We start from the raw sequence: 17,609 nt of genomic DNA, 5'->3' as shown, positions 1-17,609 counted from the left end.
AAACTAGCAGGAATGACTGTATTTTAAGTGTCACATCCTTTAAGACCATCTCAGTTTGATAAAAGCCTACAAAGAATATTCTGTTTCCCCCAAGACCAGATGCCTGCCATTTAATCAAACTTCCTTGTAATAAACCTCAGTTAATACAAAATAGTCACAAACAGCAGAAACACTTATTTCACCATTTAGGGAACCAACCTTCTCACCCCCTTTTGGGGTGAGCATAATCTGGTGGCTGAAGTGATAAACTTGAGAACATAAATCTCCCTACTTCTGAAAAGCTGCTGACACAGGAACCACCCAAGCTCTGTGTCTTTCTCCTTTACGTTTACTAGTCAAGCTTAGAAGCCTAAAATTGACTGGGTCAATCAAAGACTAATGCTAACCTAGACAGAGGTCTATGAAAAGTCCAAAAATAATCTGAGTTCTTCTTAGACAATGAGAAATGGAACCAGAACTACCAATCTAGTTACTTGCAATATATCCCTAAAACTTATTCCCTTCTATTCTTCCTTAATGTATAGCCACGGGTACAACCAGGAAAAGATGAAAGTTATTGATGTCAGCAAGGGAAGGATCATAAAGAACTATTCCTATTAATCATCATACAGGCAGCAACTCTATAATTAAAGACACAGAAACAGAAAAAAATATTGAATGAATGCTAGATATTGAAATTGTGGAACCAGCCTTACCCCTGCCCCCCCAAACCCCGTATCAGCCTTCTCTTGGCTACAAGCACTTTCCCCTTTGGTGTAGGTATGATTGTAGCCAGCAGGCACTGGTGGCTCTCCCGCTGGGAAGGGAGGGTGCTGTGACCCTTCTGAGGATGGGGATCCCTGCCCATATTGCTACCCAGAGCAGGTGATGGCGAGAAGTGGCAGAAAAGAGCCAGAGGGAGGGTGCTGGGAGCTCACCCACAGGGAGACCATTCCCAACAGTGCCGGGGTACAGTGGGATTGTCTGGCCCAAAAGTACCATTATTGAGGAAAGGGCATTGAAACCAACCCTGGGGAACACCACGGAGCTTTATTCACGCTGCCAGCCTGCTGCTGGGAGCAGGAACGCTTTGGTCCCTCCATCACCCCCACACCACATCCTGGCCTGGTGGGGCAGGCCGTGCTGGGCAGTGTGGAGGCAGCAGGCAGCCCCTTGGTGTGACAGCCAGCAGCAGCTCCATCCCCATCACAGCAGGGCTCATGGACAGGGCAGAGCCCCAGCACTGAGAGTCCAGAGGGGCTGGTGGGGGTCAGGGCATCTGGGCCCCAGAGTGGGTGAGTTGGTGCCATCAGGGTGGCAAAGCCTTCCTTGCCCGCCCGTCTCCTGGGGGAAATGTCTTCCTCTTGAGGGGCTACATTCTGGTGCTGTGGTCCACCTGAGGGGGCAGATAAGGAGGTGTTGGTGTTGCTGCCCTCTCCATCAGCATGCTGGGACAGCAAGGCTGGGTGCTCACCGAGGCCTGGTGCCGCTCCCTGCTGATGTGCACCACGGCATCATGCACCGAGGGGAAGAAGGAGTGCTTGGTGATGGCTGAACTGAAGAAGTTGCCCCGCTCCAGCTGGGCCAGGACAGATACTGTGTGGAGGAATAAGCATCTAAAGTGATGGCACCCAGCTGAGCCCCCATCACCCACCCGGAGCAGCCTCCTCCCGCCTTCTGTGTTGTGGGGGACACGAGGGTCACCACCAGGGACGCAGCTTTGAGGCTCAGAATGGATCCATGGGATCCAACCTGCAGCATCCGTCCCCTGAGGAAACCCTGGGGGTGGGAGCACCATGGGGGACCCCCCAGGCTATGAGCGGTGTGCCAAAGGGGTGGCCATGCCCAGCCAGGCCTCATGACTCTGCAGATCCCCCTCACCCGGGCAGCTGGCAATGAAGACGTCCACTTCTATCTCATGGAAATCCCTGAAAATCTGCAAATGGGAACAAACATTTTACCCAGGAAGAGGAATGGGCAGCAGCCATCAGGGCACCCCACAGGGCCTCAGAGGCACCATCAGTGAGTTTGCTGTCCTGCCTTCTCCCCAGCCCCTTACATTCTTCAGGATCTTGATGGCAACGGTGTCCACGAAGCTGACGGGGCTGAAGTCCAAGATGACAGCGTAGAAGCTGGGCTTGGGCAGCCCTAGGCTCTGCAGGGTGGGCTCTGAGGGTGCACTGCTCTCTCCTGCACTCAACTCAATCACTGACACGCTTGGACCATCCTCTGCGTTCTGGGGAAGGGAAGGAGACCCGGTGTCAGCAGCACCCTGGTCATGGCAGTGCTCCCCCGGGCTCACCTTGGTGAGGCTCTTTGGCTGCATGAGGGCACAGGCAGTGGGTGGCCCCAGGAGCGGGTGCCCCTCTCACATCTTCACCAACCTTTGGGCTCTTTCAGATGTATCAAAATCCACCCCTCTCCCCAGCACCACTCTGCAGAGCCAGGCTCATTATCTGGCACCAGGCCAGCCTTTGCCCTTGCTCTTAATTCTGATTAACTTGCAAAAGGTTAATGACTTGGCATCTCCAACACATAATCATTAACAGCCCAGCTTTCCTACCAACCTTGGGTGGTGTGACTCAGTTCAGTCCCAGTGCCTTTCTCACTCATTGGCCCTAAACTGAACTGGGAACAGCGTGGGCCACCAAGCCCCACCAGGGCACTGACAGAAGTGTCAGAGCTGGGGAGGAAAGAGGTGCAGGATGTCACTGGAGGGGTGGTCCCCTGCATCAAGGAAGCACCTTTTTCCTCTTTGCCTTTTCCTTCTCCAGTTTCTTCTGCTGTTTCTTCAGCTTCTTGAGGGCCTTCTTCTTCTTCTCAATCAGACGGTCCACATCAATGCCGCTCTGCAAAGCCATGTGGCTCTGTGTCTCCAGCTGCTCCAACACCACCCTGCTGCTGGCAGGCAGGCAGGAGACAGAGGAAGCACTCTGAGGTTGGTGTCTCTCCTACCTTTTTCTTCAGGGCCTCGGCATACAGCTCCACGTTGGCAAAATAGATGGTGGAGGAGGAGCGGAAGATCTTCACGCCAGGGATCTCCTGTGCCTGGGGGCAGATGGGGAGGGTGCTACCCTAGAGATGGAGCCACCTGTTCTCCTCCCCTCCTCCCCACCAAAATGCCCCCAGTCCCTTTTTCCAGTGAGCTTTGAGCTGCCCCCCAGAGCAGGCAGCTCTTCCCCCATCGCTGGTGCTGTTACCATCTCGTATTCCACCACATCCCTGTAGACGTCGGTGTCGGAGATGCGCCCCAGGATGGAGTAGTGGGGGCTGCAGGGAGGAGAGCAAGGGGCTGAGGTCAGCACAGGCTCCTCCTGCCCTTGGGACGTGGCACAGGCCCCAGCCCCGGGGTACTCACAGCTGGCTACGGAAGATAACCGTGAGCAGTCCAAATGCCACCGAGACCGCCAGGCCGATGTCCAGGCTCAGCAGGAGGGGGGCTATGAATGTCACAACCCAGACCAGCTGGAGAGGGAACACAGTCAGCTGCAGCACAGCCTCTCCACTGGCACCCACGAGCCTCAGGGAGGGTGGAGAAATCCTCTCCAGGAACAAGAGCACAGCCCCAGGGCTGGCCAGCACCTTACCAGGTCCACCTTGTTGGACTTCCAGAGAGTGCTTAAGTCCTTGAACTGCTTGAACATGCCCTTGAGGTTGGCAATGATGATGGCAGCTAAGATGGCCTAGGACAGAAATTTCTGCAGCTGTGAGGAAGCTGAGGGCAAATCTCTTTCCTGTTCCCCTACCATATCACCATGCCATGGGACAGGCACATGTGAGGGATGTGACACTGGGGCTGTGGGACTAGATGTACCTTGGGCAGGTCCCTGAAGAGCTCTCCAATCTTCAGAATGGTCACCAGGATGACCAGGGATGCGATGACACCAGCTACCTGTGCAGAAGGAGAGCAGGAGGCAAGGGGTGAGCCCCCACTGCTCGCTGTGCTGCCTGGCCCTGGTTCAGCCCCAGAGCCCAGACCCACCTGGCTGTTGCCCCCTGTGCTCTCCTGTACCAGGCTCCTCGACATGGAGCAGCTGATGGCAAAACACTGGAAGAATCCTCCTAGGAAGTTGCAGAGACCCAGTGCAATCAGCTCCTGCAGGGACAGAGCAGTGGCAGGGCAGCACCATGCTTTCATCTGCCTGCAAGAAGGGCAAGATTAGCTTGCACCCAGGGTGGGGGCCCTGTGCCTCAGAGCATCACCTGGTTGCTGTCCACTTTGTAGCCATGTTTCAGGGCAAAGATTTTGCCCAGGGAGATGCAGATGGCGTAGCCTACCACAGCAATGGCAAAGGCATTGCCTACCACCTGGCCAAAGTAGCTCATGTCAGGGGCCACAGGTGGCTTCAACCTACATTCAAGAGAGAGATAGGGCTCAGACAGGGGTGCTGTGGGCAGCACGGTGCCCTGGCACAGCCCCCTGCACCCTCAGGCCCTGCTCACCCGCTGGGGATGTTGCCCACCACGGAGATGCCAAACTTTTCTTTCAGGTTGACCCCATAGGAGATGCCAGTGGAAACGATGATCTGAGGGAGAATGACTGGAGTGAGACAGGGTCTTCCTGCACAGGGACTGTGGTGGAGGAACACATGCCCTGGAGCTGCACTTGCCAAGGAACCCAATCCCACCACTCCCCACCCTGAAGGGGGCAGGGATGCAGCAGGGATTCCTGGCTGTATCCCCACAGGAGGCTGGGGCAGCTCTGGGTACCGTGATAAGCTCGATGGGGATGGGCATGGGCAATTTGGCAGCAAACTTGTGGTTGAGCTCCTTCACAATCAAGATGGCCACAATGGCAATGATGGCAGTCACCAGGGTGCCCACATTGGTGTCTGGCAGCTTCTTGCAGAGATCGATGATGGTCTAGAGAACACAGGAGGGGGGAATGTGCTCAGGAAAGCAGATGCCTCCCCAGCAGGTTTTTGGAGGCCTCTATGTGCCCCAAAGGTGAGCACCAGGGGTCCAGCAAGCCCCCACTCACCACAAACAGCGAGAGCGGCCCTGAGGGCTCGCCTTGGGAGACTCCAAAAACATTTTTGAGCTGGGAGACGAGGACGTGCACAGAGGCAGCGGTGGTGTAGCCACGCACCAGCGGGTCTGAGAGGTAGGTCACCACAAATCCAAACTGCAGGAGGCCCAGGGCCACCTGGAAGAAGAGATGACAGAAATGACCCACAGGTTACGGTCTCCTGTTCTCTGCTGGACTAGGCTGGGACCACCTTACCTGGAAGATACCCGTCAGGACAGTGATGGTGGCCACCAGCTCCACCCTGGAAGTGTCGCGCAGTTCCTCATCGACCGTTGCATTGCTGCCATTGACGGACACCAGGAACTTCTCGTTGGGCATCATGGACTCTGTCAAGCTCCCAATCATGACAGAGATTACAGCAAAGGGCCCTGAGAACAGGTACAGTGTGAGCAGGGAGCCCAAGGTGGGCACCAGGACCTCTCTGAGAGGACAACTTAAGGTGTCAGCTCCTCTCTCCTTAGGTCAGGCTCAAAGCACACGCACTGTACTTTGGCTCTGGCTTGGCCAACCCCCTTCTTGGTGGAGCAAAGTAAAGGCAGGAAGGGTTCCCCCAGCTGCTGATGTGGTAATGCTGTGCCATGGACAGCCTTGCTCCCTGCCCACCATTGCTGTGCAAGCACATGGTCCCTCAGCTCACCCACGGAGTTGTGCCTTGACGTTCCAAAGAAGAAGTAGAGGAAGACGGGGTAGAAGGAGGAGTAGAGCCCTGTGACCGGCGGCAGCCCAGCCAGTAGCGCATAGGCAAGCCCTGGAAGGTGGAGAAGGGACACATGTCACCAGTGGCCGACCCCTGAGCACCCCAGCTGTGGGGGGGACCCGGGCAGCCTGGGCGTGGCATCACTCACCCTGGGGCAGGTGCATGATGCCTACACTGAATCCCGAGACAATGTCCCCCAGGAGCCAGTCCTTGATGGGGTAGCGGGGCAGCCAGCGCAGGAAGGGCAGGAAGCGGAACAGCAGGGACTTGGCAGCAGAGCCCGAGCATCTGGTGGGGAGGCAGCAAGAGCTGAACCTGAGCACAACTGCAGGGAGCTTGGGGACATCAGCGAGGGTGGATGAGGCCCCATGAGAAGCAATGTGGGACCATCGGTTCCATCCACTGGAGCCTGGTGTCCCTCCAGGCAGGAGGACAGAGTGGGCACATGGGTGTCTGGGCATAGGGAAATGAACCCCCAGGTCTGCAGCTCCCTGTGGTGGCAGGGCTGGGGGCAGAATGGGGCAAGGTGGGGCCCACACTGTGTGGGGCAAGGTCCAGGCACATCCCACTGGCCACATGGTCTTACCTGGTCTTGCGGAGACAGCCACGCAGAGAGGGCCTGGGGGGAGGTTTCCTCTGCGCCACCTGCTCCAGTTCAGCCTCGCTCAGCACCTTGTGGGGCACTCGGTGGCTCAGGGCCATCTCTGCTGCCATGCCCACCTGGCTCCCCGGAATGCCAGCCCACTGCAAGGACACAAGGGACAGCTCAGCCGCATTCCCACGGCCAGGGGCATCCCACCCACCCTGAAGCCCCTCCTCCAGCTCCCCTTGCCCACAGAAACATCCCACCTGCCGACCAGGTGGATAGGAATGGCCCTGAGGATAGGCACCAGCTGAGTTTTCAGAGTCCTGAAGCAGCAGTCCTGCCTCACAATGGAGAGCAGTAGTAGGTAGTCAGCAGGTGGGCAGGGAAGGCTTTGGCAATCAGTGCTGCCCACTCCTGCCCCAGAGCAGCCCCATCCACCCCACTGAAATGCACGGGTGGGGTCTGCCAGCAGAGCTCCCTCTCTGCCAGGGGCTCCCTCTCCACCTGCCCACGCAGGACCCACCTCTGTGCCAACACCTTCCCCTCTGTGAACTGCAGCAAGGCAGGGCAGTGAGCCAGCACAGCTGCTGGGCAGAGCCCCATCCATCCCACAGCCCCATCTCAGACTTTGTCCCTTTACAGGAATGTGAAACCCCGGCAAATGTCACGGCTCACCATCCGTCCAACAGTGCCCTCCCTTGACCCCTGCAGTGCAGAGCAGGATGAGCAAAGGAGCCGGGCTGGGCTGAGGTCTCACCCTTCCCGGGGCTGGGACGGTGGGTCTGAGGAACACCTGTACAAATCTACAGCTTGCTCAGGGCTCACTCTGAGAGCTGCACCATCATTCCAAGCCCACCCAGCTAGTGGTCTGATCAGTCTTAAGGTGCTCATCCACTTGCAGCTGGATCCACAATCCCCTCCCAGAGTGCTGGGGCTGCGCCAGCCTGATCCCCTGTGTTACCCCCAGCCCTCCTACCTGCTGTGCTCAACTTGGTCAGGAGCCACCAGGTGTGTAGTCAGCTTCCTCCTATTTATTAAAACCAGCCAGTGATCTTTGAGACGTTGTTCCTTGCCTCCTGCCCTTCCTCCTGCCCTGCCAAGAAGCCACCCCGCTTCCTAGCCCCATGCATGCACAGCACCCACCATGCTCCCCTTGGTGCCCTGCTGTGCTGGGTTCCCCAGCTGTGGCAGACCCAGCACTGTTCCACTGTGCCCAGAGCCATCCCATTCTGGGGACTGTCCACCACAGGCTCAGCTCCTGGTCTCCAGCTACATCCAGCATGCTGCCATGCCTGACCACCCACGTCACGAGCAAGGCTGGGGGCTTCTTGCCACTGGGCACGACCTGGTGCCAACCTCCTGCCAAGAGCTGCCTCCCCAGGGCACTGCTGTGCCCCCATGGCTCCTGTGGGTGTCTGCTCCCCAATCCACGCCGTGGAGCAGGAGCTGTGACCAGGACAAGAAGGATTGCCCAGAGCCTCTGGTCATGGCATCCAGAGTTTTTCCCCAGACCCTTGCTTACCTGCTGGAAACAGATGTGCTGTGCTCTGTGGGCTACGCTGGTCTCACACAATTTGCACAGACCCAGCTGTTATCTTGTTCCAAAGGTCCCCCGCGGGCGTTATAGTCCCACTGAACCCATCACACCTCCCTGGGCTCTATCACAATGTAGAATTGGTTACAGGGACTTTCTGAGTCACATTTGGCCCAGGCCCATGGGGACACGGCAGCGGAAATCCAGGCTCAGATTTCTGACCGGTAGCAAGGTGTGATGTGAAGGCAGTGGGCAGGGCCAGGCTTTAGAGAATCCTGGGTCCCCTGCATGGCGGGATGGGGCTGAGAAGCAGCAGGAGCAGTGACATCCAGGACCACAATCTCTGGAGTTGGAGCGACTTGTCTCCATCCCAGGTCCCTTGTGGGGGCAGCCTGTGGCCACCTTGGCTCTCTCTGTAGTGAGCACAACCCAAGTCCCACAGCTTTCAGTGAGGCTGAGCCTCTTCCCTCAACCCATCCCTGGGCCCTCCCTGTCCACCCTCATGCCCATCGGTGATCAGGTAAAGGCATGTCCAACACAGGCACCCACACACGACTGCTGCCTCCTTGTTTATCCACTCCCCATCATTTATTCACTCCCCCAGCACATGAGAGGCTATCACAGAGCTCCTGCTCCAAAGCAGATAACACCCCATGTCATTTATTGCCTCTTTATCACTGCTCCCTGTCCCCACCCATGCCATTCCTTCCCTCACTCCAGCCTCCAGTCCCCCACGTGCACGCCAGGCTGGTCACTCTGCCTGTGGCCCCCCTCTCCATTCCAGCCCCCCAGTGGCTCTCCCTGGCCCTCACCCCCCAGCCAGCCTCTGGCAGGGCTGCAGGGCAGGACACAGCTCCTGGCACTGCCAGTACAGCTCCTGGAGGCTGCCCTGAACTCCCTCCCAGCAGCTCAGGTGACAGCCCCTAGGGGACAAAGGGATGACAATTGATGGTGACCCTTGCTCAGGGCGCTGTGAGCCCTTTGCTCACCTGCTATTTCCTTTTCAACACGAGGGGAGGACACAGGGCACCAGGATCATGTTCAGCCTTCTCTCCCCACACTTCCTCCTTCTTGCTGGCAGCCAGCTTGACCCTGCTGAGGTCACGCAGCCTTTGGAAAATGGATCTTCTTCCCTCAGCCTGGTCAGGCTGGGGGTGCTGCAGCTGCCAGGCACAGCCCCACAGCTCACCACAGCCCCAGTGGCACTGCAGCTCTGCCAGCCAGGCCTGGAGCCACTGCACAGCACCAGAGCCAATCCCACCTCTGGGTGAACAGCCTGCACACAGCCCAGTTCAACCACCTCACCTCAAGTCCCCATCCCAGTGTCACCCTGCCTCAGGGCACAGGGACTCCCAGGCAGCTCAGGAACTGCCTGTGAGCTCCTGCCCAAGCCCCCTCCCAACAGCAGCTCGAGCCCAGGTGCTGCATCCACAGCCCCAGCCATGAATCCCCAGCAGAGGGAGAGACAGCACAGAGGCCAGCACCATTTTATAGACTTTTATTTCCAAATCTGGCGCTTCCATGATACACTTTTACACAGCCAATAGGGGGGTGTGGGCATCTCCCCACTCCCTGCCAACAGAGTCAGGAGACAGAGAGAGGAAACAAAACCCAACCAAATCCCCCAAAGGAAAAAATCCAAACTCAAGGAGGATGCTCCCCAGAGCCCAGGTCACAGCACTACAATCAGGGACCAAGCTGCAGACTGGTCTGCAAGAAGCAGATTTTTGCTTCTTGACTGGCCCAGCTCCGCAGGGATGGCCATCAGCCCTGCAGGGATGGCCACCATCTCTGCTGCTCTCTTCTTTTTGGCACTTGACACTTGCTCTCCATTTGGCAGCAGCATAAAGAGCCCTGTGCCCACCTTGGCAGAAACATGGGCCCTACAGTGCAGCAGGGACAGGATCCCAGGACTCTGGAGAGAAACTTGTAAACGAGCTTGTTTCCAAAGGCAAAGATGGGCAGCGTGGAGGTGCCTGGCTGTCCCAGCAGGTGGGGCCAGCAGGCTTTCCCTCTGCACACTGGTCCCAAATGGCATGTAAACATGTCAGCAGGCCTTTCTCTCCTCATCCCTGGGAAAAGGATGACAGTGAGCCTGCCTCATCAGGGCTGGGGACACAGGGCACCCCCAGTCACCAGCCCTTCTGTTCCCTCCATACTCTCCCCACTGACTCGGGGAGGCAGCCAAGAGGCCCTGGCCTCCCTAGAGGCATGAGGACTGCAGCATGGGTCCTCTCCTGTAAACATGTCAGGCTGGGCTACAGTAAGATGCCACGGCAGTGTGGTAGTAAGGCAGTAAAGAGCACGTGGTCACGCAGCCCTGAGAGCACCAGGGGGGTTTAAAAGGGAACATGCTGGCCCTGCTGAGCCAAATGCCCTGGCCTGAGGCTGAGGTAGGCACAGAGGAGTGCCATCTCACAGCACAGCCAGGGGTCAGGCCCCAGGCTGAGCAGAGAAACCATCTGGGTAGCCTGAATTTCCAGAGAGGGCAAAGTGCTGTTTATCTCCATCTCCCAAAATTCAGGCCACTCTGAGCTGGAGCCCTTTGCTACTCAGGAGAGAGCAGGTGTACACAGAGCCCCCAGGGAACCAGCTAGATAAAACTTTTGTGGGCAATGCTGGACCCTAAAACTGGAGCCACATCATGCTCCTGTGGATGTTAGTCCTCTGCAGAGTGAGGACTGGCTCTGGGAAAAGCCAAGCCTGCTTCTCAGCAGGGCAAGGGTCATCCAGCTCCTTTACCAGACCCACAAACCAAGAGAAGTTTGTTCTGTACCATGCAGGTTAAAGAGCAGAACACCAGTGGGCAAAAGCCCAGTGCTCACTTGCTGAGCTGAGGAAACCAGCACTGACGAGAGTGGGACCACCCTGGTACAGGACAGGACTGCACAGCAGAGCTTGTCTCCTCCCAGCAGGTTCCCGGGGCTGAATTTGCTGCCCCACTCACCCGTGCTCTCGCTGGCACAGCCCCAGCTCACAGGCAGCCCCCGGGGGTGGTGCCATGGCAGGGCAGAGGGAGGCCTGGCTGCAGGGGCTCAGGGACACCAGGCAGGCAGAGACAGAGTTTGGAGCTGCAGTGGGAGGGCAGGGGGGCAACAGGGCCCCTGCAGGGGGATGGGACAAAGCACTGCCAGCAAAGCCTTAAGGACTGCCTGGCACTGTTTCTCCAGTCCACTGGGATTGTGGTTCTCGTAGCCCCAGGGAAACTGGCAAGGGGTTGTTGGTGAAACAAATGCTCCAGGTCCTGGGAACAGACCATCCGTAAAAATAACCATAGAAATTTCTCTTCTCTCTAATTACAAAGATACAAAAGGATAGAAAACCCTCCCTGCCCCCACATCCTAGGCTCCATTTCTGTCCCCCTGCCACTGCCCACCCTTCACACACACAGGCACACCTCACACACAAACAGCTCGCAGAGAAAGACCTTGGTCCCAGGGGGTCAGAGATGCCACCCTCGCCCAGTACTGCCTGTCACACCAGGCAGCTGATGGAGAGCATGGTGGCAGCTGAGAGCCTGGAGGCTCCTGCAGTGGGTGGTGTGGGCTGCTGGCCCCTGAGCCCACAGGGCAGGGGAAAGCAGGGTTGGTTTTGGGCCTCTGACAACCATCAGTTCTGGCCCCTGCTCCATGGGGATACCAAACCTCAGCTGGCAGTGCCTGGTGAAGAGCCCTGCTTCTTCCATCTCTCTTGTGATCCGTTTCAGCCCCTCAGGAATGGCCATCGTTTCTCATTATTCTTCTCAGAGGAAAGAAAAACAGTGTTAAGCCATGGCATCTCTCCTGGGCTCCAGCACCCTTTCCCCACTATGCCAGATGGGGACAGGGCAGAAAACCTCTCCTGTGTCAGGGCAGGAACAACTGTCTCTGAGTCCCTGAGATAAGGGAAGGGGGAAAGAGGGATGGGGTGGGGTGGAGTGGGAGCAGTACCAGCAGGGAGCAGAGCTAGAGGGAAAAAGTGACAAACTGGAACTGCATGCCAGGGGAGAAATGTGGCTGGGGAAGGCAGGGCCTCCCTAGGATTTGGGCTCCCCCCTCTCCAGCCAGCCTGGCCCTTGCATGCATCCATCGGGACTTAGAGCCAGCACTGACCAGGGGATCAGCCAGGAGGCCAGCCTAGCTGCACAGAGCATCTTCCCTGAGTATCCACTGGCCACAAGCAAGGGCCAGCATCTCTTGGGCAGAGAGGACAGACTCACACACACAGAGGCTTCTGCTTGTGCTGCACTACAAGCATCTGGAGCTGTCACACCTGAGGCTTCTCCCTGCCCAGTCACTATTCAGTCCAGGAGACACCTGCCACTCACCCAGGGAGCTCACCCTTACACAGCCCTCTCCCTCCAAACTAAACACCTTTGGGAAGAAGCCAGGCAGGTAGACAATGCACAAGATCAGCTGAACAAGACCTGGCTGAGGAAGGAAGGAAGGAAACCACTTACTCTGAGTCTGGTGACAGCTCTGAGATGCTGTGGGAGGTGGCAGAATGAGGTGTTGAGGGACACACTGCAGAGGGCGTCGAGGTCTGCATGGCAGAGGGGGTGGCGGTGGTCTGGGGGCCTGAAGGTGTGCTGGAAGATTGCACCGAGGACAGCACAGAGGAGTTAAAAGATGCAAGGATGGAAGAAAGGATATCTAACTGTTCAGTGGAAGGATGCCGGCTGGGAATGGCCTCCAGGTTCTCCCTAGAATGCTGTCTCCTTGACAGCGGTTCCAGGCTTTCCCTGGACAGCTGCCTCCGAGAGAGACTGCCCAGGTTGTCCTGCGAGGGCTGCCTGCTAGGCACTGTGTCCAGAGGCTCTCTGGAATTAGATCTTCTGGACAAAAAGTCCAGCTGCTCCCTTGAAGCTTGTCTAGCTGATGCTAGCAGATCCCTTGAAGGCTGTTTTCTAGAAAGCAAATCCAATTGCTCTCGAGAAGTATCCCGACTTGGCAACATGTCTATTTGGTCTCTGGACACTTGCCTACTTGGCAATGTGTTTAGCCACTCTCTAGAGACTTCTCTTACTGGCCCACAGTCTAGCTGCTCTCTTGACCCAAATCTGCAGGGTAAAGTGTCAAGGCAGTCTCTGGAGCCCTGCCTCCGGGGCAGCGTGTTCCCATGATCTCTCTGACTGGGCCTAGCAGCGAGTAGATCCAAGTTCTCCCTGGATGCATGTCTGCTTGGGATACTTTCCAGGTGTTCAGCAGATCCATGCCTGCTGGGGATAGTGTCCAGCTCCTCTCTGGACCCATGCCGACTGGGCACGGCTTCCAGGCACTCTCCTGAGTTGTGCCTGCTCAGCTGCTCCCGGGACATCTGTCTCCTCATCAGCATGTCAAGCTGCTCCCGGGACGAGTATCGGCTGGCTGGCTGGGACAGACTGCCAGCCCCAGAGTAGATCCTGCCATAGGAGGCAGCGGGGACAGCCCTGTGACCCAGCGTGGACGTCTTGTACCACGTCAGCTCGTTGGTCATCCTGCCAACGGATGGCAAGCCCTGGAGAGCTGGGGGGTACTGGAGGCGGTTCTTCAAAATCCCTGCACCGGACAGAAAGAGAAGTCAAATATTTGCACAACACCAAGAAGAGTAGGAAAACCATGGAAACGCCTCCCCAAGGGCAGGGCCACACAGATCTGATTCTCAGCTTTCAGTGTCACGTCAACCTGAGACAGGCAAGGCCACCCTTGCCCACTTGCTCCAGATTGTTACCTTTTCTCTGCCGCTGGGTCTGGGTGAGGGAGTTCTCATCCCCACTGGTCAAAGCCAGGTCTGGCTGATTATTGTTGGCTGCATCCTTATTGATGTCAAATCCCAGCTTCCGCTCAGAGCCCCACTTCTGCAGGGAGCAGGGGTGAACCTCGCACTCGCCCAGAGCTGGCCAATACGACATGAGGTCATTGCCGTCCACATCTGATGAAGGACACCCCAAATCAGGCCCCACAGAAGAGGGAGAGAATATTTCCATGAGCAGCAATTGAGCCATCACAAGACATGCATGGCGTGACCCCCCTAGGGAGCTGAGCTCATTCTTTCCCCTGCCAGAGCCCCGGCCTTGCCTTTGGGAGTGGTGTTGGCAGGGTTGGTGAGGAGGCGTTCGCTGTGTGCTGCCCGCTTGAGCTGGCGCTGGAAGCGGCCCCGCAGGCGAACGTTCTCCTCGCTCTCTGAGGACGGGATGGAGAGGCTGCGCTCCTCATCCAGAGACAGGTCACTGTCCGAGTCCGAGTCCTGGTCTGGAGGAACATGGTGTGTTGGGGAGACATTTGGAATGAAGGTGGGAGAGGTTCCCGCTGACCGCAGCAGGAAGGCAGACCCCCCCCCGCCTGACCACGCTCGTGAGTTGCCCCTGCTCTTTGTTGCCCCTCCCTCAGCAGCAGCCTGTGCCAGCTCCCTTGGCCCTATCACCAGGTACCTGTGAGAGGAGCCCAGCTCCATCTCATTGCACCTCCCTGTAAGGCAACTGCAAATAGCACTAAGATCCCCTCTGCCTCCTCTTCCAGGCTGAGTAAACCCACATCCTTTAGCGTTTGCTTGCCTGTCCCAAACCCCAGCCCCAGCTGGTCTAGCTCCAGTGAGTCAAACGTCTGTGCTGTACTGCAGAGCCCAGTGTCCCCAGAGATCCCACAACAGCCCATGTCCCTCTGTTGCCTCCCCCATTTCTACTCCCTTGGGGACTGGCTATGCCCTTTGCCATCTGTCCAGGAGGAGGCTGTGCTAAATGACACAATGGCTGCCTCTCCCTCCATCTACCACATGTTTGGAAGTCACAGCTGAACACAGGGTGCAAGATGTAACCACACACCCAGAGCCTGCACCAGCCTCCCAAAGTCAGGAACAGGGCTGAGCCTTACCTGCCCCAGCATCACGGTGGAACATCGCCATGTCGATGTCCGTGGGGCCGGCGTGAGCCAACAGGCTGTGATCCAGGGCTGAGCCCTGACGTGCTGCCACGTTGTCTCTGAAAGAAAGGAGGCTCAAACTGTCACAGTGGCAGGAGCCTGTGGCTCTGCCCAGGCACTGCTGGCCCCTGAACCCTGGCTGCTCCCTACCTGAGGTAAGCTCTCTGGCTGGAGTGGGTGCGGGCAGAGCGCACGCTGCTCACCGAGGACACTGTGGAGGCCCCCAGGGTGATGCGGATGAGCCCGCTCTCCTCAAACAGTGCTGTGTTGTTGTAGGCACTGGGGCCCTGGGGAGGAGGCAGAGGGCATGTGCCCTGTTAAGGAGTTGCCACGGCAGCCCAGGGAAAGTGGGGATATCCCTGTCAGCTCCTGTCCCAGACATGCAACCTGAGCCCAGCCGTCTGGGCTGCTCTGCTCTTGCCCACCTGTGTGCTCCTCACGGCCTCCTCACTCTGCCCCTTCTTGCTGAGGCAGGCCAGCTGCCATGCCTCCCGCACCTCCTCATTCAGGACACAGAACAGGACCAGCACTGCCAGGCCCTGTGGGGAGAGATGCCATGAGATACAGCCCCTCACTGCCAGCTCACCTGCTTGCCTGCAGTGCCAGCAGCAGGCTCCTCCCAGGCCACCGGACTGGGATGCACCAAAAACCCCAAATACCAATGAGAGCTAACACCCATAGTGGCCACGGATGAGGGAGGAACAGGTGGGGTGTCCACCTGTCTGGCAGTGGCCAAGAAGCAAATGGCAGTGTCCCCTGCAGCAATATCAGCCCCAGTGGTGGGAAAAGGTTGGCAGGTGCTGCCATGGATCATATTTTGAGTGTCCAACACCTCCATCACATTCTCTTACTCTGCCCTCTCAGGACATGGAGGTGCCTTCCCTCCAGATGGCACTTGCTATCCCTTGGATGTCACCTCAGAACCAAATGCCTTGCAGCTACCTCCTGCTCTGTGTGGCTGCTCACCACAGGCACAGCAGCAAGGAGTGGCAGGAGTCAGTGCCACAAAGGTGACAGCAGAAGGGACAAGGAGCTCAGCGAGATGTTGGGAGCTCAGCACAGGGCACCCATTCTCCACAGACGGCCGTGAGGACCACAGGGATGCTCCACTGGGCTGACCCTTGCCCTCCCCAGCAGAGGCTGGGCAGTTACCTGGAGGCTGCAGAGGACAGTGTAGAAGTAGTGGAAAGCCAGGACACTGTTGTTGACAGCCAAGAGGCCAAAGAGCCAGGTAGTGCTAATAACTAGAAGCAGAACAAAGGAGCTCCGTAACGTCATGCTGGAGAGAGAGAGACAGACAGACAGACAGACAGGGACATAGACACACAGCGAGAGGTTAGTGCGTACTGTTAACCTACAGGCTAGTGCTCACTGAGATCCAGAGGGGAAAGCTCCTGCTGAGACCTCCCTGCCGTGCCCAGCACTGCAGGCACATCCCTGCACAGTGGCCCAGCTTCCCCTGACTGCCAGGCCTTCCCTTCTGGATCACACATGGCAAACACGGGGGCCAAAATGACACAGGTCATTTCGAGCCACAGAGAGCTCAGCCATGCTCCAGGGCTGGCTCAGAGGGAGTGGGGAAAGCTCTCAGGAGCATGTAGGAGAGGAAGAAACAGGTGTTCATAGCTGACAAGGGCTGAGTGCTGAACCCAAGCAGACACAAGAGGTGGCTGTGAGGGCAGGTGGTGAAAGGGGACCAGCTGGGAGGTGAGTGTGAACATAGTGGGGACATAGGAACTAGAAAGGATAAAGTTTAGGAAGGGTTAATGTGGCTGGCAGGTGTGGGAGAGGAGAGTGGCTGCAAGGCTGACACTGATGCACAGAAGGGCCCTCTGATGGTAGAAGGAGGAGGATGGTCACTGAAAATGCTAAAATCCACTAGCTGCCAGAGCTCTGCTGGGAGTTTGGCCACTAATACTCACAGAACCGATTTCTTCTTGGTCTCCTTCTGGCCTGGGGAACAGGACATCTTGGCCACAAGCAGGAACATGACCCCATTCATCTGAAAGTGTTGGCACTGATTAGAAGCTGTGCCACAGGTTGGCTCTGACCTGATCTCCCCACTGCAGACTCCAGGCTTGCCAGGCCCTGCAAACATCCCCTCCTTTCCCCTTCATGCCCGAGCTGTGGCCTCCCCCAGGTTTGGCTAGAGTTGAGGAGGGACAAAAAGAGGGCCTCTAACTGAGGGAGAGGGACACAGAGAATGGGACAGGCAGTGGGCAGCCAAGGAGGGGTGAGTGCCCATGGTGCAGAGAAGGGAGGCAGAAGAGGGTTGTGGGTGAAACAGGACAGGGTTTTACCACAATGACGACAGTAATGGGGCCTGCAAAGCTCCAGACCAGCTTATCATGAATGGAAATCCAGCAGAAGTCGGGGTTCCCGTAGCCCTCAGGATCCAGGCCAACGGCCAGCCCTGCAGGAGGAAGGGAGAGGTCAGGTCCACACCCAGCAGCCTTGGACTTGTCCAAACCATGTCAATCCCATGCCAGCACTGTCAGCAGTGAAGGGGCTTTCTCCCTGCTCCTTGCCATGTGCATAGGCTTCCCCACCACAGGGGGAAGGAGTCAGGACTGTGAGACTCAACAACAGGGACTTTATTTCCTTTTCCTCAGATGTCCCTGACACAGCCCAGTCGAGGAGGCATTCACTGCCAGCAACAGGTCACCCAAGTAAGCAGGCTTGGGAAACCCAGAGACTTCAACTAGAAGACCTGAAGAGATGTGCTGACAAATTATTTCTCCTTAGGAGGCAAGATGACAGCCCTCGATACGTGGTCCCCTGACCACCAGAGCACTGCTTGCTGCCAGCACTGCTGACCATGGCAAGCCCACCCTCAGCTCTCCACCCTAGATGAGCTGGGCAGCACCAGGTGGTCAGGGACTGCTGAGAAGCAGCAGGGCTGGTTTGTG

General features: G+C 57.4%; 2 protein-coding genes across 2 annotated transcripts in view; both read right to left on the bottom strand.

The window, feature by feature from the left end:
- Positions 1 to 1,245: 1,245 nt before the first annotated feature.
- Positions 1,246 to 6,419, bottom strand: SLC26A6 (solute carrier family 26 member 6). Its single transcript, XM_031058199.1, has 19 exons — positions 6,292 to 6,419; positions 5,854 to 5,993; positions 5,646 to 5,756; positions 5,204 to 5,376; positions 4,961 to 5,125; positions 4,690 to 4,842; positions 4,423 to 4,505; positions 4,183 to 4,330; positions 3,962 to 4,075; positions 3,794 to 3,871; positions 3,567 to 3,662; positions 3,338 to 3,444; positions 3,180 to 3,249; positions 2,935 to 3,027; positions 2,724 to 2,828; positions 2,039 to 2,215; positions 1,861 to 1,915; positions 1,454 to 1,575; positions 1,246 to 1,375 (listed from the first exon to the last, which is right to left on the bottom strand). Exons 1-19 carry the CDS (start codon positions 6,417 to 6,419, stop codon positions 1,352 to 1,354), a joined length of 2,142 nt encoding a protein of 713 aa, XP_030914059.1. The 3' UTR covers positions 1,246 to 1,351.
- A 2,888-nt stretch (positions 6,420 to 9,307) lies between these two features.
- CELSR3 (cadherin EGF LAG seven-pass G-type receptor 3) overlaps positions 9,308 to 17,609 on the bottom strand; it is a 31,416-nt gene continuing 23,114 nt past the window's right edge. The window contains exons 25-34 of the mRNA XM_031058200.1: positions 17,001 to 17,153; positions 16,623 to 16,702; positions 15,853 to 15,979; positions 15,126 to 15,239; positions 14,851 to 14,987; positions 14,653 to 14,759; positions 13,861 to 14,034; positions 13,514 to 13,714; positions 12,264 to 13,341; positions 9,308 to 11,563 (exon numbers count right to left, since the gene is read on the bottom strand). Of these exons, the coding sequence (XP_030914060.1) occupies positions 11,536 to 11,563; positions 12,264 to 13,341; positions 13,514 to 13,714; positions 13,861 to 14,034; positions 14,653 to 14,759; positions 14,851 to 14,987; positions 15,126 to 15,239; positions 15,853 to 15,979; positions 16,623 to 16,702; positions 17,001 to 17,153 (2,199 nt within the window). The 3' untranslated portion in view covers positions 9,308 to 11,535. The remainder of the gene's footprint in view (positions 11,564 to 12,263; positions 13,342 to 13,513; positions 13,715 to 13,860; positions 14,035 to 14,652; positions 14,760 to 14,850; positions 14,988 to 15,125; positions 15,240 to 15,852; positions 15,980 to 16,622; positions 16,703 to 17,000; positions 17,154 to 17,609) is intronic.

The sequence above is a fragment of the Geospiza fortis genome, unplaced genomic scaffold (genome assembly GCF_000277835.1).
Source record: "Geospiza fortis unplaced genomic scaffold, GeoFor_1.0 scaffold78, whole genome shotgun sequence".
Taxonomy (NCBI): Eukaryota; Metazoa; Chordata; class Aves; order Passeriformes; family Thraupidae; genus Geospiza; species Geospiza fortis.
Note: the sequence above shows the minus strand (reverse complement) of the source record. Positions and strands in the feature narration are given on the sequence as shown.